The sequence below is a fragment of the Nuphar pumila genome, chromosome 6 (genome assembly GCF_984573655.1).
Source record: "Nuphar pumila chromosome 6, dmNupPumi1.hap1.1, whole genome shotgun sequence".
NCBI lineage: Eukaryota > Viridiplantae > Streptophyta > Magnoliopsida > Nymphaeales > Nymphaeaceae > Nuphar > Nuphar pumila.
The window spans coordinates 12,818,417-12,841,529 of NC_143254.1; the positions used below are offsets into that span (position 1 = coordinate 12,818,417).

At 40.9% G+C, this 23,113-nt stretch overlaps 1 protein-coding gene across 1 annotated transcript in view; it reads right to left on the reverse strand.

The window, feature by feature from the left end:
• Positions 1–22,084, reverse strand: part of LOC149833998 (phosphoenolpyruvate/phosphate translocator 1, chloroplastic-like) — a 48,121-nt gene extending 26,037 nt beyond the window's left edge. Inside the window, exon 1 of the mRNA XM_090011164.1 lies at positions 21,620–22,084. Within this exon, the coding sequence (XP_089867290.1) occupies positions 21,620–21,997 (378 nt within the window). The 5' untranslated portion in view covers positions 21,998–22,084. The remainder of the gene's footprint in view (positions 1–21,619) is intronic.
• Between the last annotated feature and the right edge of the window lie 1,029 nt (positions 22,085–23,113).

Sequence of the window (23,113 nt, forward strand, 5' to 3'; positions counted from 1 at the left end):
TTTCATGAGATAAATCGTGACTTCATGCGCAAGATTCAAAAGAAAGAAATTGCAGAGGCTTTGAAGAAAATGAAATCAAGAAGGGCAGTTGGCCCAGATGGTATACCTATCGAGGCTTGGAAATGCTTGGGAGAGAAAGGTTTAGAATGGTTGACAAATCTTTTTAACTTGATTTGGCGAACAAATAAGATGCCTAATGAGTGGAGGAAGAGTACTTTGGTGCCTTTATATAAGAATAAGGGTGATATACAAGATTGCACAAACTATCGTGGTATAAAACTCATGAGTCATACTATGAAACTTTGGGAGAGGGTGATTGAGTCTAGGTTGAGGAAGGTTGTCATGATATCGGAGAATCAATTTGGTTTTATGCCTGGAAGATCAACTATGGAAGCTATACATCTTCTTAGACAACTTATTGAAAGATATAGAGAGAGGAACAAAGATTTGCATATGGTTTTTATTGATTTAGAGAAGGCATACGATAGAGTACCTAGGGACGTTCTCTGGTGGACAATGATGAAGAAAGGTGTTTCTCTCAAGTACATTAGTATAATTAAAGATATGTATGGAGTAGTAACCAATGTCCGCACTTGTGGAGGGGTGACAACCAATTTTCCGATAACGGTTGGGTTACATCAAGGATCTGCTTTAAGCCCTTTCCTATTTGCGATAGTGATGGATGAGCTTACGAGATCAATTCAAGAAAATGTACCGTGGTGTATGTTGTTTGCTGATGATATTGTTTTGATTGATGAGTCTAGAGCTGGGGTTAATGCTAAGTTAGAATTATGGAGACAGACATTGGAAGCTAGAGGTTTTAATTTGAGTAAGAGTAAGACTGAATATATGGAATGTCGGTTTAGTAAGCAACGAAGTAGTGATGGGAGTGTAGTGAAGCTTGGTGAGCAAGAAATACCGGTGAATGATTATTTCAAATATTTGGGATCCATCATTCAAAAGTATGGAGAAATTGATGGAGATGTAAATCATAGGATAAAGGTTGGGTGGATGAAATGGAAAAGTGCAACTGGAGTGTTGTGCGATCGTAGAATGCCATTGCGGTTGAAGGGAAAGTTTTATAGGACGACTATTAGACCCGCTTTACTATATGGTACGGAATGTTGGGCTGCCAAGAGACATCATATTCAAAAAATGAGTGTAGCTGAGATGCGGATGCTTAGATGGATGTGTGAAAATACAATAAAAGATAAGATTCGGAACGAGGAGATACGTAAGAAGGTAGGTGTTGCACCCATTGAAAATAAGATGCGAGAGAATTGTTTACGGTGGTTTGGACATATTCGACGAAGGCCTAATGATGCTCCAGTTAGAAGGTTGGAGAAATGGGAAAATATATTAGTTAAAAGAGGTCGGGGTAGGCCTAGGAAGACTTGGATGGAGATGATAGGAAAGGATATGAATGCTTTGAACCTCACCGAGGACATGGCATTGGATAGAAATGATTGGAGGAAAAGGATTCATGTGGAAGACCCAAAATGAATTTCTTTTTTGGTTCATATCGCTGACCCCAATTGTTTTGGGATGAAGGCGTAGTTGTTGTTGTTGTTTGTTGTTGTAATATTTTCTTCTCATCAATTAAAATAAGAAAGAGAAAATGTTCTCCTCTTTCCATTCAGAAGATGTACATTGTACTCACTTTCTAAAACAAAAAATGTGTTTTTAATATTGTACCTTTAACAATTTCACATTATGTGTTTTTATTTTCCGTACGGTTAGCTTCACAACCACTCATTTCCCTGTAAAAAAATAAAGAATGAAATACCACACAAAGTTTCCATGCAAAAAGCTGCCTTCTAAACAGTGGTTATGCGGAGAATTCACAATTCTGTGTCAATGAAAAGACACAATCATTAAACTGGAAAATGAGCAAGGTGGAAGATATAAAAATATAAGGCACTAGAAAATTGTAACTCTGGTGCTTTCAAGTTAAGAAAGAAAAAAAACAAACCACAGTAGTTATTTTCACTACGGATGATGAAGAAATATATAACTGTATTTAGATACCGAAGGGTAGTCCAGATTTCCAAGCCCTCACAATTATAGATCATGCACCTGATAAGCCATTTTTAAAAGGGAAATTATTTGTTGCATTAAGACCTGGAAACAACATGTAAATTTCCTGTTTCATTCAGTTATCTGGGTTCTCTTTCTCATGTTTTCCAAACAAGCTCAAAGGATCCCATATTTTTACAATCACAGGTATTAAATTCCTGGATGTATGGGACTTACCCAATTCTCCATCAGGCTTGATCTTGCAAGGATGTGGAACTGTTTCAAACAGGGCAACTTCATGCTATTATTGCATTTTCATATTTGACCAAGTTATTTGACTAAGTTATTTTACTAAGGTTAGCATAGTTGAACATTCCTGAATCAAATATATTAAGGGTAGTAACTGATAGGGTGTCAGGTTGATGAGATAAAGGTACTTGAGAAAACAACCAAGAAGTATAATTTGTTTACACCACACAACACATGATAAAAAGACTGAGAGACTTCTGTCATTAATCATGATAATCGTGCCATCTAATAGTACGACTATTGGGAGTCATGCATAGAATTCCAAACCATGAGATTTTCTTTTGTTGGTCCTCCAACGAGAACATCCATAATCAGCTCAGCAAGTTCATCTAATATAAGTCGTCCTAGAATACTAATGTGTTAAGTAACTTTTAAATCATCCCCAGGACTTTTTGGAAGGAAATGCTTATACATTTCAAATAACCAGTCATGACATGTCATGAAATTGAGAAGTATAGGACCCATTCTATGACAGACATGCAAATGGAGTGACTTGATGAAGATAGCTACAGAACTTATAAATTGTCAAATTCTCAACAGGAAACAAAAGTAGAATCCGGGAGACATAAACACAAAAAATAGAATTTTTCACACAACAAAATTTTCTATTGTATCAAGGTCAATTTAGATGTTTCCGAATAGACCACAAGAATGGCTGGAGCAACAACGTATTTGAACATTCATAGAAGGATTTCACCTAGAAATCCTTCATGAAGTTAAGATGCATAGGTCCCCATTATCTGCATAATGTGCTCAATTTTAAACTGACCTGAGCATCTCACAAAGGGGAAACACAGTATGTGATCTGATATGCCCTTGATTTGAATTGTGAATCTGTGATGTTCTGAAGGTTGCAAATGAATCCATCCTTAATTCTAAACCTATGGAATGATTGATAGTGAGAACTATGCAAGAAACTTTTCACACTTCAATGCAAAATGTCTTGAAGTTGAAGTTGTGTGAGTAGACCTCAACAACAATGTTAAAAATCAGGAAACCAGAGTTTATCGGTTCACTGACTGGGTTTTCCATTATTAGCAGGGCTAGCAATGGAGAATAAATTTAGAACCTGAGTACATTGTAAATAATAATCAGTAGAGAAGCATGCTGCCAATTACACTATTAAGACAAGTTCTTGTTATAATTAAAGAATTAAATAAGTGATGTGGATTTGCATTAATTTTCAAAGGAAAGATCCATTTGAATAGATGAAAACCCGTTTCCTCTCAATCTTAAGTTGCCACCATTCCATTAAGCGCATGCCTACTTAACATGTAACTACATCTTTCATTTCTTCATATTTCTTTAACATTAGAAAACCACGCTGTTATTTCCTCACTGCTGACATAACAGAGAACAAGTGTACTTCTCGGAATGAAATTCCCCTGCCATTATTTCTGCTTCTAAAAGTGTTGATAACTATGACTTGGAGTTCAACATTTGCTACGGACACTCTAAACCAAAGTTACCGGAAGCTTCTTAGATAGGTGGGAAGCTCGCTTCCCGGAAACTTGTTTCGGAAGCGCGATACTCCTCGCTTCCGAAACTTGATGAGAACCTTGATTCCCCCATGCTTCTCCTATGCTTTCCACATGCTTCATTTATTCTTATTATATGTTCTCTTACTCAACTTTTCATGTTTTTTATGTGCTTTCTCTAGCTCTTCTCACTCACTTCCATGTGCTTTTGCTAAATTGGTAGTCATCATTTTTAGATTTTGTTAAAAATTTAATTCTTACACTAAAAAATCATGAAATTTAATATTAGTCACTTTTATTTTAGTTTTTATTTGTGTTTTATTTTGATTCTCAGTCAATTCTTATATTTCTTTTTTTATTCCTCGCTTCCCGCTTTCTATATATTTTAAAATGTATCACTTTCGCTTCCCGTATCATTTCCGGCTTCCGCTTCCTAGTCCGGAACCTTGCTCTAAACCACAAAACCCACAATTGGTTATAGACTTCTACATCAGTGGTTCAAGATCAAGCAACCATTTGTGAGAAGACCGCCACGATCCAGTTCAATCTGCACCACTTATTTAGTATCTGCCATTGCTTCCAGTAATCTAACAGATTCCCAGACAGCTAAAAAAATAAAAAATGATACAGCAACAAAATGGTTCTAATCATTGATTTATCAAAAGTTAGTCAAAAGCGTTAGGCAGTGGCCAGTCGGACTAGTCAGTACCCCAATTAAAATATAAAAAGTATACATAAAACACAAGTATAAAAGTACACATGCTTTCACAAAATATACATAACCAGATAAAAATATATAATTGTACACACATGCTTTCACTGTAAAAACCAAAAAAAAAAATTTAAGTTTGGATTCGGGTCGGATCCGGACCCGAAAGGGAGGCACCGCCTCCCGTGTCTTTTGAAGACAGGGAGGCAGGGGTTTCAAAGAGAACCCCCGCCCCCCTTCTTCCTCTCTCGGTCTGTCTCCCCCGACCGACTCCCTCTCTGCGTTGCTGAGCATCGCCTCCGATGCCCCCCTTCCGACAAGCACCTTCCGGCAGCCTCCCCAGAGGAGCCCTCGACGTAGGAGCTCCCTCTTCTCGCCGGATACCCCCCTCCGTTGCTACCGTCGTCGACTACCTTCGTTCCCTCCGTCGACGCCGTCACTGATGCCGGCAGCCCCCAGGTACGCTTCCTTTTCTCCTTCTCTCCTCTTTGTCTCCCTCAACCCTCCTCTTCAAGGGTCGGTGGACCAGAGCCACCAATCGTGGTGGCTCTGGGTCTGCCAGGGAGGGAGGTGCTGAGCACCTCCCCTCATTTCCCCCCCCCCCTCTTCTTTTCGGCAGGCGGCAGGGCTGCCGCCTACATCGCTTCTTTTCTTGGGCGTTGGGCTTCAGGGGAGGGGTTGTTCGTGCCTTGGACGGCAGGGTGGCAAGTGTTAAAATATGATGTATATTTATATATATATATATCTATATACATAGATTACGACACATACACATATATATAATATATATGTCTATGTGTCCATCTATATATATATAAATATATATATATATTTATTTTGTAAAACCCGATAGGGGTATTTCTATAATTTCACCCTGTACACGCATATCATTGATATGCTTTTCTCTTTTTCTTTTTCCTTTATTCTTTTTCCTTTTTTTTGTTTTTCCTTTTTTTGTTTTTATTCACTTGAGAGGGGTCCACATAGAGTCGTTGGACCCCTCCAACGGCTATGTCACATGGGTGCAGGTGCGGGTGCAGGTGCGGGTGCGGGTGCGGGTGCGGGTGCGGGTGCGGGTGCGGGTGCGACACGGGTGCGGCACAATTTTAAAATTTTTGGACACGGGGACTCGGCAAAAAAAAAAAAATATATATATATATATATAATTTTATTTTATTTTTAAAATGCCACAGGTGTCTGTGCACAGTCACAGACTGTGACTGTGACTGTGCACAGGCACAGCACTATGCACTGTGCACAGGCACAGCACTGTGCACAGTCACAGACTGTGCACAGTGCACACTGCAAAGACTATGCACACTGCAAAGACTGCACAGTCATAGTGCCTTTTTTATATATATTTTTTTAAATAAAAAATATAAAAAATTAGTTTTTTAGGGACATTTTTGGACTCGGACAAAGTTGACCGAGTCCAAAATGTGGACGGACTCGGCCTGGACTCGTTGACCGAGTCCGGGCCGAGTCCGAAGCCGCACCCGAGTCCGCACCCGTGTCGGGGCGTGTCGACTCGGGTGCGGCACCTCCTTAGCCGAGTCCGTGTGACATAGTCCAACGGTCATAAATATGACCGTTGGAGGGGCTCCAATGACTCTATGGGAGCCCCTCCTTGGGTCCCTTGCTGTGTATAAATAAGGGGCACAACCCCATGTATTTACTAAGCTTCTCTTGAAGCATTCTATGAAGTGAGATATATTTTTTATCTTCTTTTTGTGCTTGACCACTTTTGTGGTTTATTTTGCCCTTTAGTGGCATCTTGTGTATGTGCATGCTTCCGTGCTTTCGCTTGGAGACGTTGCTCTTTTCATTTGGCACTTCATTACATGGTATCAGAGCCTTGGCTAAGAAAACTTCATTGGATCCTCCATTGACAAGTAATACCTCTTCACTCTCTTGTCTTATAAATTTTTCTTCTAATGGCCAACAAAGATGCAAAAATCGATCTTTCATTCAAATTGGATGGGACCAATTATCGCATGTGGGCGGCCGCTATGGAGAATAATCTCAAAGGTAAAAGGCTTTGGGGTTATGTATGTGGAACCATTCCGGAACCACAACTAAAGTTAACTAAATTTGAAGGAGGTGAAGAAAAAGCCTTGAATGAAGAAGAAAAAGAAAAGGCTATTCTTGATTACTCTTCTAAAATGGAAGATTGGGAAAGTGAACATGCTAAAATCTTAGCATGGTTCATGAATAACGTCGAATTGAAGATTTGTGCAAATCTTGCAAAATTCAAGAAGGCTAATGAAGCATGGTTTTTCATGAAAAGTATGTACACTCAAAGAGACCTTGCTAGGCACTTTTTTCTTCAAGAAAAGGTAAGAGCTACCAAGCAAGGTGATATGAGCATTAGGGACTATTATAGTGCCCTATCCTCTTTATGGGATGAACTTGTCCTTCTCGAACCGCAATGGGAAGGAAGTGCTATTGCTATGAGACAAGAGCAAATGGAAAAAGAGAGGTTCTTTCAATTTATTCATGGGCTTCGTCCCGAATTTGAACAACTTAGAGGATCTCTACTTCATAGAGCCTCTACTCCTCTAAGCGATATTTTGGCCGATTTATGTCAAGAAGAAACCCGTTTGGCCTTAAAAAGGGATGTGGATGAAGTACATGCCGTGTCTAGACCCAACAACAATGTAAGATCATATAAACCATCGCATTTTTGGAAGAATAATGGTGGAGGAAGGAAAATCATTTGTCATAATTGTAATGAACCGGGCCATATTCGTCCCGATTGCCCTAAATTCAAGAAGAAGGTAGCTTCCGTGGGAGAAACTCCTTCAATCACCAATGAAGATTCAAAGAAGGATGGTGACATAAAGGATCCCATCGCTCATCTAACCGAAACTCTCCAACAATTTATGAAGATGAACGCCTCTACATCATCATCCTCACCTTCCACTTCCGGTGCCGCCATTTCTTCATTCCCAGGTATGTCTTCTTGGATTCTTGATTCGGGTGCCTCTTTCCATATGACTCCAAATGCATCACTTTTGTCAAAACCAAGTCTCAATAAATTTAAATCATATGTATCCACCGCCGATGGAACTTCTTTAAATGTTGAGGGTATTGGAAACCTTGAGAAAATTTATGACCAAAACAAAGAATTTTTTGTTCCCAAAATCCGAATCATCCCAAAACTTAATCTAAATCTTTTCTCCGTCTCTCAAATTACCGATTTTGAATGTAATGTCTCTTTTTCACCAACCCATTGCTATGTGCAGGATCTCCGGTCCGAGAAGCGGACTGGGCAAAGCCATAGAAGAGGGGACCTTTACTATATGGATTTTTTGTCTTTGTCATCCAAATCATTTTGTAATCATGTTCAATCCAAAGATATTGAGACTTGGCATAGGAGACTTGGGCACCCTAGTATTTCCAAATTGTATCTTTTTCCATTTTTGGAAAAATTTTGTAATACAAATACTTTTACATGCAATGATTGTATTCTTGGGAAAATTCACTCTCTTCCATATTCTCATAGCAATTTTGTGTCAAAAAGGCCTTTTGAACTTGTGCATTCCGATGTATGGGGACCGGCACCCGTTATGTCCAAAGGAGGCTTCTCTTACTATGTTTCTTTTATTGATGATTTTACTAGATACACATGGGTTTATATTATCAAGAATAAATCCGATGTCTTCACTAATTTTAAAGAGTTTCACGCTCTTGTTCAAAACCAATTCCAACACAATATAGCCATTTTTAGATCCGACTCAGGAGAAGAATACATGTCTAAAGACTTCCAAAATTATTTTAAAACAAATGGAATTTTGCGCCAACGATCTTGTCCTAAAACGCCGCAACAAAATGGTCTTGCGGAAAGGAAACATAGGCATTTAATTGAAACCACAAGAACTCTTCTTGTGTCTAAATGTGTTCCTAAAAACTTTTGGGCCGAAGCTCTTCTTACCGCAACATATCTTGTGAATCGTATGCCCTCTTCCTCTTTGAAAAATGTTTCGCCCTTTGAAAAATTATTTAAAATTACTCCCGATTTTAATAAACTAAGAATCTTTGGATGCAAATGTTTTGTACTTAGTCTAGGACAAGATAAGTTGTCACCTAAAGCTATTGAATGTGTGTTCATTGGCTATGGTGAGAATAAAAAAGGCTATAGATGTTATGATATTCGAAACAATAAATTATATGTGTCGAGAAATGTAAACTTTATTGAAGAACAAAATGGTTTCGATATCCACACATCTAAGGAAGACATCGATTATTCTTTTTTATTTGACTTAGCTCCTAGAATTGAGTCTCCTGAGGCTATTTCTTGTGATACTAGTTGTGATGGGATTTCACATTATAATGATATACAACAACATGATAATACCTCCCAAAATGAAAACCTTAATGATATAAATGTCTATACCCGACGGATAGGAAATGAACATCAACCTGCTATTGACAGATACTCTCAAGACTTTTCTTTAGAAGAATCTACTGACAACCATCTACCTAGGAGATCTTCTCGTACCAGTAGGCCACCACAAAAGTTTGTGTCCTATGAATCTTTTTCTCCGAATTATAGGACCTGTCTTATGTTAATACATTTGTATCATGAACCTTCCTCTTTCAAGGAAGCTAAAGATCACCCACATTGGATTGAAGCCATGAAAATCGAATTAGAGGCTCTTAACAAGGCCCAAACCTGGAGCATTATTCCTCAACCTTTAGGGAAGAAGGCAATTGGGTGTAGATGGGTATATAAAGTCAAAACTAAATGTGATGGGTCTCTTGAAAGATACAAAGCTCGTTTGGTAGCAAAAGGCTATGCCCAAGAATATGGGATTGATTATGAAGAAACCTTTGCTCCCGTGGCCAGAATGACTCGTGTACGAACCTTAATTGCCTTAGCATCCATCAAACAATGGCCTATATACCAACTTGATGTTAAAAATGCTTTCTTAAATGGAACTTTATGTGAAGAAGTTCTTATGGATCCTCCGCCGGGTCTTGAAATTGGGAAAGGCAATATTCTAAAATTAAACAAAGCTCTTTATGGGTTAAAACAAGCGCCAAAAGCTTGGTATGATCTTTTTAGCAAAGTAGTTCTTGATAATGGTTTCTCCTCATGTTACACTGATACTGCTTTGTTTGTTAAATCCTCTAATGAATACATAACCATTTTGTTATTATATGTTGATGATATGATTATCACAGGTAATGATAAGAAAGGTATTGATCTTATTAAAAATATTCTTAAGAAAAATTTTGATATGTCTGATCTGGGTTTTTTGAGGTATTTCTTAGGAATTGAAGTTGCATACTCCCCCAAGGGGTATGTCCTATCTCAGATGAAGCTTGCCTCTGATATTATTGCTAGGTCTGGGCTAACAGATGACAAAAGGGTGGAGACTCCAGAAGTGATCAATGCCAAGATGAGAGCCAATGATGGCACTCCTTTAGCAGATCCCACGTCTTATCGTCAATTGATTGGATCCTTAACATATTTATCTATTACCAGGCCTGACATTTCCCATGTTGTTCATAGTGCAAGTCAATTTCAGACTGCTCCTACCACCACTCACATGGCAGCAGTAATGAGGATTATCAGATATCTAAAAGATTCCATAACTAAGGGAGTATTCTTATCCTCTTCTTCACCTCTTACTTTACTTGCGTATACTGACTCTGATTGGGGGGGTAACCCCGATGATCGTATTTCTACCACAGGTTATTGTGTGTTTCTTGGGGAGTCACTTATCTCTTGGAGGTGTAAAAAGCAGCGTAAAGTTTCTCTCTCATCTACTGAAGCCGAATATCGTGCGATGGCCACTACCACAACTGAGATTATATGGTTAAGAAGCTTACTTAAAGATATGGGTGTCTCATTCTCAACTCCCTCAAAGCTATGCTGTGACAACAAGAGCTCCATTTATATCGCTAGCAATCACACTTTTCACGAACGAACGAAGCATATTGAGATGGACTGTCATTATGTTCGAGACGAGTTTTTACGAGGCACCATTCAACTTCCATATGTTCCTACCGAATATCAGTTGGCGGACTTCTTCACCAAAGCTTTGCCTTCGCCTCGCTTCTACTTCTTCCTTAGCAAACTCTCGGTGATCTCACCATGTGTTTGAGGGGGGGTGTTAAAATATGATGTATATTTATATATATATATATATATACATAGATTACGACACATACACATATATATAATATATATATGTCTATGTGTCTATCTATATATATATAAATATATATATATTTATTTTGTAAAACCCGATAGGGGTATTTCTGTAATTTCACCCTGTACACGCATATCATTGATATGCTTTTCTCTTTTTCTTTTTCCTTTATTCTTTTTCCTTTTTTTTGCTTTTTTCTTTTTTTGTTTTTATTCACTTGAGAGGGGTCCACGACTCTATGGGAGCCCCTCCTTGGGTCCCTTGCTGTGTATAAATAAGGGGCACAGCCCCATGTATTTACTAAGCTTCTCTTGAAGCATTCTATGAAGTGAGATATATTTTTTATCTTCTTTTTGTGCTTGACCACTTTTGTGGTTTATTTTGCCCTTTAGTGGCATCTTGTGTATGTGCGTGCTTCCGTGCTTTCGCTTGGAGACGTTGCTCTTTTCATTTGGCACTTCATTACAGCAAGCCCCGCCTCCCCTACCTGCCTCTTATGCAGGTAAGTCGGCAGGGGTCGAGCCCCTGCCACTTAGCCGACAGGTCGGCAGGGGTAAAACCCCTGCCGCCTGTGAGAAGGGTTCTGGCAGGGGGTTTTGGGGCCCCTGCCTGCCCTTTTGTTTTCACAGGGAGGGTCGAGACCCCTCCCTGTCTCTTCTTGGCCATAGGGAGGGTCGAGTCCTCCCTGTCCCTTCTTTTTTTACAGGAAGGGTCGAGCCCTCCCTGTCTCCTTTTTGGTCGTGCAGGGGAGGGTTCGACCCTCCCTGCCTCTGTTTGTTGCGGGGAAGGGTTCGAGCCCTCCCTGCCTACGTGCTATGTAGGGGAGGGTTCAACCCCCCTCTGCTTTCGCAATATGCAGGAGGAGGGGTCGATCCCCCTCCTCGGTCCCTTGATGTTAGGGGAGGGGTCGAGACGCTTCCTGCTTGTCTTTTATATAGGGGGAGGGGTCGAGCCCCTCCCTGCTTGTTCATTGCGCAGGGAAGGGGTCAATCCCCTCCCTGTTTTCGTGTTTCGCTGGGAAGGGGGGGCCGAGACCCCCTTCTGTAAAAGTATCTTCAACAAGATACTTTAGTCGATAACACAACAACCTTAAGAATAAATGTGTGAACATACACACCCAAGAACACTTGTGCACAACAAACACAACACACCGAATCACAAATGTGCACTTGCACCCATAAGTTTCATAAACACTAAAGAGGTTGGGCTATAATCCCAAATCCCTTGAGGAAATACAAGAGGAGCTGCCCATATAAATAGGGCTTGGAGGAGGCCTTGGGAGGGGCTCCACATAGTCGTTGGAGCCCCTCCAACGGTCACATTTGTGACCGTTGGAGGGGTCCAACGACTAGTGGGTTGGGCCCCTCCCAATGCATGTACAATGCATTAAATGCAAAAAACAAAAATACAAAAAGAAAAAGAAAAAAGAAAATACAAAAAGAACATATTCTTGAAAAAGAATATGTGTAAAATTCCTAAACTACCCTTACTATGACTATATATATTTTATATATATAATTGGTAAATACATATACATATATTATATATATGTATATGTATTACCTTATATATATAAAATATATATACGAAATTACAAGTTTGATTACATAATTTAACACCCCCCCTCAAACTTAGGGCAAGATGACCGATAGTTTGCCAAGAAGGAAGTTGAACCGCGGAGCGCACAGGGCTTTAGTAAAGAAATCGTCCAACTGATATTCGGACGTGACATAAGGAAGGTCGATAACTCCTCGGAGATATGCTTCACGAACATAGTGACAGTCCATTTCGATGTGTTTTGTCCGCTCATGAAAGGTGTGGTTCTTTGCAATGTAGATTGCACTTTTGTTGTCGCAGCATAGCTTGGTGGGTCCTTCAATTTTGATCCCCATGTCTTCTAGCAGTTGGTGAATCCAAACAATCTCCATGGTAGTAGTGGCCATGGCACGATATTCAGCTTCAGTTGAGGAGAGCGACACCTTTTGTTGCTTCTTGCATCTCCACGAAATTAGTGAGTCTCCTAAGAACACAAAAACCAGTGGTGGAGTGACGGTTATTTGGGTCACCTCCCCAATCTGAGTCAGTATAAGCAATCAATTTTAAATCAGAGGAAGATGACAGAAAAACTCCCTTATTTAGAGTACCCTTTATGTATCTTACGACCCGTAAGATGGCACTCATGTGAACGGATGTAGGCGCATGCTGAAATTGACTTGCAGTATGAACTGCATGGGATATATCTGGTCTGGTAATACTCAGATACATCAGGGACCCTACAAGCTGTCTGTAAGGTGTAGGATCCAATAGGGGAACTCCATCATCAATTTTCATCTTTGCTCCTACTACCGCAGGAGTTTCACACAGCTTCTCATCTGTAATACCTGACCTGTCAATGATCTCAGAAGCAAGCTTAGTTTGAGATAAGAAATATCCTCGAAGAGAGTATGCCACTTCAATTCCCAAAAAATAAGTTAAAAAACCCAAGTCAGACATTTCAAATTTATCTTTTAAGATAGATTTTATACTTTTAACCCCGTTAGAATCACTCCCAGTGATGAGCATGTCATCAACATACAGAAGTAAAATAACAATCCCTGCATTGGATTTTCTAACAAATAGAGCAGTGTCAGTAAAACAAGAGGAAAAACCATTCTCAATCATAACAGAGTTAAATCTATCATACCAAGCCTTGGGAGCTTGTTTTAGGCCATAGAGTGCTTTCTGAAGACGAAGCACCTTTCCCTTAGGAGTCTCCATTCCAGGAGGAGCATCCATGTAGACTTCTTCGCTTAAATCGCCATTTAAAAAGGCATTTTTCACATCCATTTGATAGATGTTCCATTTGTTGATAGAGGCAACGGTTATAAGACATCGAACAGTGACCATACGAGCTACAGGAGCAAAAGTTTCTTCATAGTCAATACCATATTCTTGACTATATCATTTTGCAACCAAGCGAGCTTTATACCTTTCAAGGGATCCATCACTTTTAGTTTTTACTTTGAAAACCCATCTGCACCCTATTGTTTTCTTGCCTTTAGGAAGATTTTGGAATTCTCAGGTTTTGGCTCTTCTCAGAGCCTCAAGTTCATTGTCCATGGCATTAATCCATTCAGGGCATTTACGTGCTTCTTCAAAATTTCTAGGTTCTATATAAGAGTGGATGGCACTAAGGCAGGCTCTATATCTTGGTGAGAAAGAGTCATAGGAAATGAACCTAGAAGGAGGCCTTCTACTTCTCTCAGTTCTACGAGGGATCACTACATTCTGAGAGGCACTGGAACTGGCATCATTATATCTGTCAAGAGCACTCCTAAAGTTGTTTTGATCTCTATGAGAGTAGGTGATAGGGTCTCTAGGTAATTCAATAGGTTGATGTGACGAAGGAGACAAGGAGATGTTTTCCTCGGTTTCAAGTTCATTTGGGTTACCTTGATCTGACTCATTATCACTAGTATCATCGTCCTTATTCAGTAAATCAAATAAAAAAGAGTAATCCATATTTTCATTATGGGGGTCACAACTTTCAAATCCACTAACATTTTCCAAAAAACTCACGTTCCTGGAAACATACAACTTATCACTTTTGATATCATAACAACGAAACCCCTTTTGGGTTTCAGAATAGCCAAGAAAGGCACAAGGAATGGCCTTTGGAGAAAGTTTGTCATTCTTATCAGTAAGAACAAAACACTTACACCCAAAGACCCTTAACCTGCTATAATCAGGTTCCTTATCATACAGTTTTTCAAAGGGAGAAATTTTGTTTAAATTTTTCGATGGAAGTCGGTTTATGAGATAGACAGAGGTAAGAGCTGCCTCAGCCCAAAGATTTTTTGGAATGTTTTGAGAAATGAGCAAAGTCCTAGTTGTTTCAATGATGTGCCTGTGTTTTCGTTCGGCTAACCCATTTTGTTGAGGGGTTTTTGGACATGATTTTTGGTGAAGAATTCCAAAATTTTCAAGATAACCCTTAAATTCATTTGAGAGGTATTCTCCTCCAGAGTCAGACCTAAAAATTTTTAAAGATCCATTGAATTGATTTGAAATCATCATGTGAAAAATTTTAAAGGTTGAAAAAACTTCATGTTTATGTTTAAGGAAATAGATCCAACAAAACCTAGTATAGTCATCCACAAAGATTACATAATATGAAAAACCTCCTTTAGACATTACCGGAGTCGGTCCCCATACATCGGAATGGACAATTTCAAATGGTTTTGTCGTAAACATGGATCTTTGAGGAAAGGGCAAACATTTCATTTTCCCAAGAATGCATTCATTACACAAAAAGTCACTTTTACAAAGATGTTTAACAAAAGGCAAGTACGAGATTTTAACAATATTGGGATGACCCAATCTCTTATGCCATACATGAATGTCTTTGTTTTGGACGACGTTGCAAAATTGACTCTTGGGAACTTGAAGAAAATCTACGTAGTAGAGGTCTCCTCTTCTAGAGCCTTCCTCAATCAATCTCCCGAACTGGCGATCCTGTATCCAACATTTATTAGAAGAAAATTTTATATCGCAACCATGGTCCGAGAGTTGGGAAACGGAAAGAAGATTTAGGTTAAGGTTTGGGATAAAACGAATTTTTGGAACAAAGAAGTCTTGTTTTTCAAAATTACCTATTCCTTTAATCTCAAGAGATGTACCGTCCGCGGTTGATACAAAGGATGGAAAAGCACTTTTAGAAAAATTTGAAAAAGTGCAATAACTAGGGGTCATGTGAAAGGATGCCCCGGAATCTAAAAGCCAAGATGTCTTACCGGGGGAAGAGGATGACATAGCGGCTCCGAAAGTACCTCCCTTGAGAAGAGGTTGTAGGGCTTCCACGATTTGTTGAAGAGAAAGAGACTCACTTGATAAAGGGGGTCGTTCTTCAACTTGAGATGCCATAGCCGTTGCAATCAATTTCTTCCATTTAGGACACAAGGGTTTGATATGTCCGGGTTCTTTACAATGATAGCAAGTTACTTTGCTATAGTCTCTTTTGCCATACCGATCATTTCCTCCTTGACCTTGATTCTTGAAATGAGGAGGTCTATAGGTCCTCATGTTATTTCCCGGTCTTGACACGGCATTAGCCATTTCACCATCTTCTTGAGTAGAATAAGTAACAAGAATGCTAGGGTTATTTTTGCCAATCCCCATACGGGTTTCTTCACCACTTAGCTTGGTGATAACATCTTCGAGTGAGGGGGATGTGAAGGCGGAGAGAAGAGAGGACCGAACTTGTTCAAATTCGGGTCTAAGACCATTTAAAAAATTGAACCGGTCTTCTTCAAGTTGTTTGTGCCTTAATTCGATAGCCTCACCACTCCATTTAGGTTCAAGAATTGCGAGCTCGTCCCAAATAGAGGATAATTCGGCAAAGTACTCCCGAATGGTCATGTCATTTTGTTGGAGAGTCAAAGCCCTCTTATGAAGAAAGTACTTGTGGGATAGATCTCTTGAGGTGTACATTTTCTCAAGATATACCCAAGCTTCGGAAGCCCTTTTAAATTTGATGATGTTGGCATTTATCTTGGTCTCAACGGATGAGAAAATCCAAGATAATATCTTGAAGTTCTTCATTTCCCAATCATCATGTTTCTTAGAATACTCTTCAAGGGCCTTTTGTCTTTCATCCCCTTCAAGAATCTTAATATCACCTCCTTCAACAATGGTAATTTTGGGTTCCGGTATGGATCCATAAACGTAACCCCAAAGCCCCTTTCCTTTAATATGGGCTTCCATATTACCGGCCCAAACATGATAGTTTGAGCCATTAAGCTTAAACCCAAGAGAGAAATGGAAGTCTTTTTCGCCCATTAGAGAGGAAAGAATGCAAGAGATAGTATGTACCTTAATTACTTTTTGCGTCTTTCTTGACAAAAGGAGCTCCTAAAATATTGCTCGAAGAAGATGATCCTCTTTGATTTCAAAAAACTTGAAGGCACGCTTCCCGAGGAATGCAAAAGAAGGCGAGTCGCAATTCTTCTTCTTCAACGAGGCTCTGATACCATGTAAAAGTATCTTCAACAAGATACTTTAGTCGATAACACAACAACCTTAAGAATAAATGTGTGAACATACACACCCAAGAACACTTGTGCACAACAAACACAACACACCGAATCACAAATGTGCACTTGCACCCATAAGTTTCATAAACACTAAAGAGATTGGGCTATAATCCCAAATCCCTTGAGGAAATACAAGAGGAGCTGCCCATATAAATAGGGCTTGGAGGAGGCCTTGGGAGGGGCTCCACATAGTCGTTGGAGCCCCTCCAACGGTCACATTTGTGACCGTTGGAGGGGTCCAACGACTAGTGGGTTGGGCCCCTCCCAATGCATGTACAATGCATTAAATGCAAAAAACAAAAATACAAAAAGAAAAAGAAAAAAGAAAATACAAAAAGAACATATTCTTGAAAAAGAATATGTGTAAAATTCCTAAACTACCCTTACTATGACTATATATATTTTATATATATAATTGGTAAATACATATACATATATTATATATATGTATATGTATTACCTTATATATATAAAATATATATACGAAATTACAAGTTTGATTACATAATTTAACACCTTCCTCCCTCTATTGTTCGGGAGAGGGCTGAGCCATCCCTGTGTTCTGTTTCTGCTTGGCAAGCAGGGGCTCATCCCCTATCCTTGTTTCTTTTTGCAGGACGGAACAAGGTCGTCGCCGCTGCCCTTTTTGCAGAGATGGCAGAGGACCGAGTCCCCTAGCCCTCTTTGCATATTCGCCAGGCAGGGTGCGGCCTCCTGCCTCCCCCTTAGTGGCTTGCAGGGAAGGGTCTCGCCTCCTTGCTCTCATGGCAGGCAGGGCGAAGCCTCCCTCGTTGTCTTCTTCGGGAAGGGGTGCAACCCCCTGCCTCCTCGGAGTCCGCCGACAGCAAGTCAGCAGGGGCTCGCAGCCCCTGCCCCTGCTTCTTGCGCTTATAGCAGGTGCGCAAGGGCACGATGCCCCTGCCTCTGCTTCCTTTACGTCAGGACGGCGATAGTGCCTCTGACTTTCTATTTTGGTATTAGCTTGCTAAGATCGTTACTTTTGCAGCTCGTACGACGGATCCCGCTCGCGCTCCGCGACCCGAGCCGCCAATCGCATACATCCGCGGACGACAGCAATCTTGCAACTCTCAAAGGTAGGGGAAGATTGCACAGAAGACTTGGACAATTGAATTAAGTTCAATTAACTAAAAAGGGACCATTAAATAAATATATATATAAATATATATATATATATATTTATACGAGTACACATTTAACTCAAAGACGCGGTTTCGCGATCCTTGTCCTTTACCTTGTCGTCGTGCATCGCGCGAAGGATATGCGTTGCACTTCTGTTTACAGTCTTTACTTTGTCGTCGCGCTTTGCGCTAGGCTCTTGCTTTTGCATATGTGTTGGTATTGCCTTGCTATTGCAGAGGTGCAGGTTCTTGCTCTTTGCATATGCCTTAAAGGCATCCTCTTGGAGGATGCAAGGGGCATTTGTCACTCTCCCTCTTACGACAAGAGTTCAGTCGGGAGCGAGCGACACATCCTCGTCCAAGGAGAGGGATACCTCGCAAGGATCCTGACTCTTCGTGTGTGCAGTCCTGCAGAGTCGACTTGAGATTTCAGGGAGCTGCGCAAAAGCATCAAAGACTGCTCCAAATCGAAGCATTTGGAAGGATGTGACTGGTTGGTTCTGCTCGCCTTCTTCGCTTATCTCGGGTGATCCCGAATTGAGGGTTCGAGCGAACTTCTTAGCGGGTGTTCTGTTGAGAAACTCGTGTCCCATCTATCGAGGCTGGTATCGAGTCATGCGAGACATGTAGATACCCCGATAGCGGATGTGATTCGAGATAATCACATGCATAATGTTGGCACAAGGTATTTCTGTTTCAAAAGATAAAGTAAAGTTGATAAACTTTACATCTTTGTGAAACACTCCTGTTGAGGCTTCTATTGAGGAGCTATACCCCCTTCATCCTAGAGTACTTGTAGTCGTGCACGACACGTCTAGTATTGCGATGATCGGATGAGACGGTCGTGCGACCTCGAACAACGTTAAATGCAAAATGTTGTAATCATATAAATGGCCTCACATTCGCCTTCACAGGCAAGATGCTCGAGTGGTTTAAATACCACAGCATAGAATGGGTCGTTAGTTAAGCAACCCCTAACGTACCTATTCGCTTCTTTGTGTCTGTCAAGGGAGAGGACAGAGCGGTACAAACTCCAATGGACAGGTTGTTAACAACCACCCTACGGGCAACGATCTGGCCTCCCCAGTCATTGGAGTTAGGGGAAAGGGGCTACATTAGTTAGCTCAACACTTCTGCAGAAGTTGGATGCATCCGTGGCACAGCCTCCTTTGGGGAATCCTCTCACGGCTAAAGCCGTCCCTTTGGAGCGAACTCAACTAGCTATTCGGGTTATTGAAAATACATAGAATAACAGACGTCCGAACTAGTTTCAGTTGGTTCTACGTTTTGCCTGCGCGTACCCGCAGGTTCGTAATTATCGAAACATAAGGTCTGTTCACACTGGTCGTTGAGTCGTGAGATTCGCTTGCACTACTGCTTCGCTTGCACTACTGCTTCTCTTGCACTACTGATTCGCTTGCACTACTGCTTCGCTTGCACTACTAATTCGCTTGCCTGCTCGATAGTTCAGTATGCTACTCATTGAGCTGTGCACGCCTGTCAAGGCGTTACTCTAGTTGGTTAAACTGCTTACGCAGTTCTTTGCGAAGTAATAAAGAGCTTCTCATACTGGTTAAATACTTATAATAGTAGCATTATGCCAGTTGCTACATATTAGCATGTGACTTGCTTTATCCCTTGGTCGAACTGTTTGATGCTTATTGTAGCGTAGCACTTGTTGGCTTGCATCTCTTATGATTGATGTGATTGCATACAGCTCGTAATCTACGAACTGGTGGCAACTAGGATTGATGTGGCCGCTTGTCTTATAAGTTGCTTACATATTGTGATATAACTGTTGCCGTATGATTGCTTATGAATGGCTTATGATGCAATGGTTTAGAGCAGTCGATTATTGATGCATGCATCACTGAGTGGGGTGTCTGTCGAGCACCTGATCTCCAAAGGATTATCTGCAAGGGCGTGTATGATCAAGACCAGGTACCCGGCTAGAGTGGTAGATTCTCTGTGAGGATGTACACTGTCCACGAACGGGTAGCCGCAAAGACGGTGAACTTCTGTGAGGAAGTGTATGGTCCAAGACCAAGTATACCATCTAGGGCGGAATTCCTTGTGAGGTTATACATGTCCCAGACCAGGTGATCCGGGCGTTGATCTTGTTGTTTGTATTAGTGGCTATCGACCCTGAGAGCGGTCATTTGTGTGGATGCGTGTATCGCACTGATTTTCATTGGATATGGCATTTGTTAGGGACTGATCTCCCAAAGGTTTCGCTGTGAGGTTATACATTTCCAAGATCAGGTATACCCTCTAGGGCGGTAATTCCTTGTCCGGTCGTATATCTCTCGGACCGAACGATCCGACGTGGATCTTGTGTTTTTGCTTACCATAAAAAGTTATGGTGAGCTGTGACGATCTTATGAGATTGTTTGTGATAGTCAACTATGAATTCATAGTTTCGGCTTTCGGTTTTAGCATGATTAAATGCTTGACTCAGGTGTGAGAATCAGATCGTTAGCGATTTGAGTTAGTGATCATGTTTTGGACCTTCTACGGAAGGGTAAGCTTTTCTGAGAAGGTATGACGCCTTAGTGCGTCATAACCGGTGACGGTTAGCCACGTAAGACTTTGAGAGATGAGGATAGATTAAGGTCGTTCAGGACAATGCGTTGGTTAGAAGTAGCGAGTGACAAATTATGTCCTGGTGGTGATTAGATGCAGAGACCTCGTTCTAGGAACGAGGACAAGCTTGTTGCGTAGTAGTTCACAGCTTACGATCAAATGGATCGTATGCTGCGTTGGTCAGTTGCACTGCTTACTTGCGTTGAACTGCTTACTGTTTGCACTACTTACGCATTTACACTGTTTACTCGCTTGCACTACTTACTCGCTCGCACGCCTTATTCGCTTGTACTGCTTATGTGTTTGCACTATTCACCTGCTTGCATTGCTTACCTGTTTAACTGCATATCTGCTTTAAACTGCATACCCTACTGAATTAAATGTACTTAATTCAGTTCCTTGTAGTCTCTCTTGTGCACCTACTAGTTTTTCGCGAAACTAACCCATTCTATGGGTACAGGTGATGATTAGGTACACTACGGGCAATGGCGCGATTGCAAGATGGCTTCAAGACGTCTTCTTCCTGCTCTTAGCTCGCATCCTGGACGTTATGGGTTTGTATCGGATTTTCTTTGAGATATCCGAATCTTGTGAGTTTTGGTTCTTTTAGCTAACGTGCCCAAAGTTGTCAGCTTGTCTTATGATTTATCAAAAGTAAAATCTTCCGCTGATTTCATAAAACAACTCTGAAGGAAAGAGATATTTGTAGTCTCTTGCCTGTTTTTCTGAAAAGGTTCGCAAGTTTGAAATTTGGGGCGTATTCACCTAGGTGTGAGGGCAGTTTAGTCACTGACTATGCGCCCTAGTTGGGGCCTAGCAGGCAAAATTGGTACCCTTCAAGGTACCCACTTAGGAATTGCATAGCCTAGGCCGACTACCCTAGTCGGCGCTTTTGACTACATAAATCAAAACATGCTGAAACGATTTGATTCTCGATTCATTACCGACCAAATTCCGCAAAAGGAAGGAGAAAAATCCTAACAATCACACATGCATCAAAATAGACAGTTAAAGCGACACCACAAAAGGGACCAAAAATGCTATTTGTTCAGTACCCATCAGAGATTATCATATAATCATCAGATCAGCCATCAAATCAACCAAAAAAATATCATTAGAAACCAAAAGTAGTTTAAAAATAAGATAAAATCACCTGTTTGTTGTAGATATTGAAGTAGACATTGAAGAGATACCAAAAACCAAAGAGAGATCCAAGAATCAGGGTCTCAACCATGCTATTGGATCCTTCCTTCGCCGGCAAAGATGACATCCCGCCGATGCTCTCCGGCACAGAGGCGGCCTTAACCGTGACAATCCTCCTTCCTTTCTCGGATTCGATCGGATAAACCGCCGGAAAAGTGGAGACGGGAGGGATGAAAAGTGGTTGTGCATGGGTTGCCCTCAAACTGAAGCGTCTTGGGGAGGGAGGGAGTGGATTGATGGAGTGGTGGCTCTGTGAGAGGCCTCTCGGTGGGCGTCTGGTTCTGAGGAAAGGGTGGCAGGGAGATAACTCTAGGCCTTTGCTCTGCATGTTATGTTTCCTGTGTGTGTGAATGAGAAGGAAGAACGCTTACCTCTCTCTCTCGCTCTCTCTCTCTCTCTAAGTATGTGGGTTGGCACTTGGTTGGTAGGGGACTTAGAGAGAGAAAGGATCTTTGGTTTGTGATCGTCTCTAATATCAATCTTTGTTCTGCAAATGAAGCAAAAAGGGAATTTTGTTGACGTGCTGACGTGGCGGGCTGACTGAGTTGAGATCAAGCTTTGCCAACTAAGGATCCGATTCGGGTCCGAGACCCGGATGTCGGTTCTAGTGAGCAGTTGGGTTCCCCAATCATTCCTTATGCCATCCCACGTCTTCATGCCACTTGGAAATCTTATTGCTGCAAGTTGTTTTGTTCAAATCTGAATTCACAGATGGATTCAGCGAGGTCGATGTAATAAGAATAAACTCTTGAATCGTTTCAAAAAGTTTTGTATTTTGTCAACCGTTGATTTTTTAATCGCCAAAAAAAAACTGCATGCAAGTCGATTCTTGTTGATCTTCACTGAATGAATGATGTAGATCACACATCTGTGGAGGCAGATTCAATCAAAACAGCTTGCATCGATGAAATCTCAAAAAGGGGTATGAAGATAAGGATGACTTTGGGGATGAGTAGAGTCGAATCGTTCAGTGAGGGATCCGAATCGGTTCTTGCTCAGGTGAGTCGACCTTTTTATCTTGAGCTTGCAGCTAAGTGTTGGATGGACTAGGGTCGATCCAAAAAGGGCCGCATATGGTCCCACCTTCAAGATGGACCCGGATCCTAGTAGTAGCATGGTGATTCTGTTCAGTTTTGGGAGTGGAGGTCAACCGTTCAAAGCTCTTCTGGTTGAATCCGAATATCTGATACCAAGACTTGATCCAAAATCTGGTATAAAAGATCCGAATGAGAACTGACCCGACCCGGTATACTTTGACCAGTAACTACCATTATGGTTTTCGGATTAGGATCCTGACAGTAATGGCACAAGCGTGCAGCAGCCTTTTTCCAACACCTTTATGGAATGGAATCCATATTTTATAGGATAATTTCTTGAAACAGACCTACTTTTACCTGATATTTCATGCCTGGACCAACTTTTTTTTAATATCCAGACATGGGCT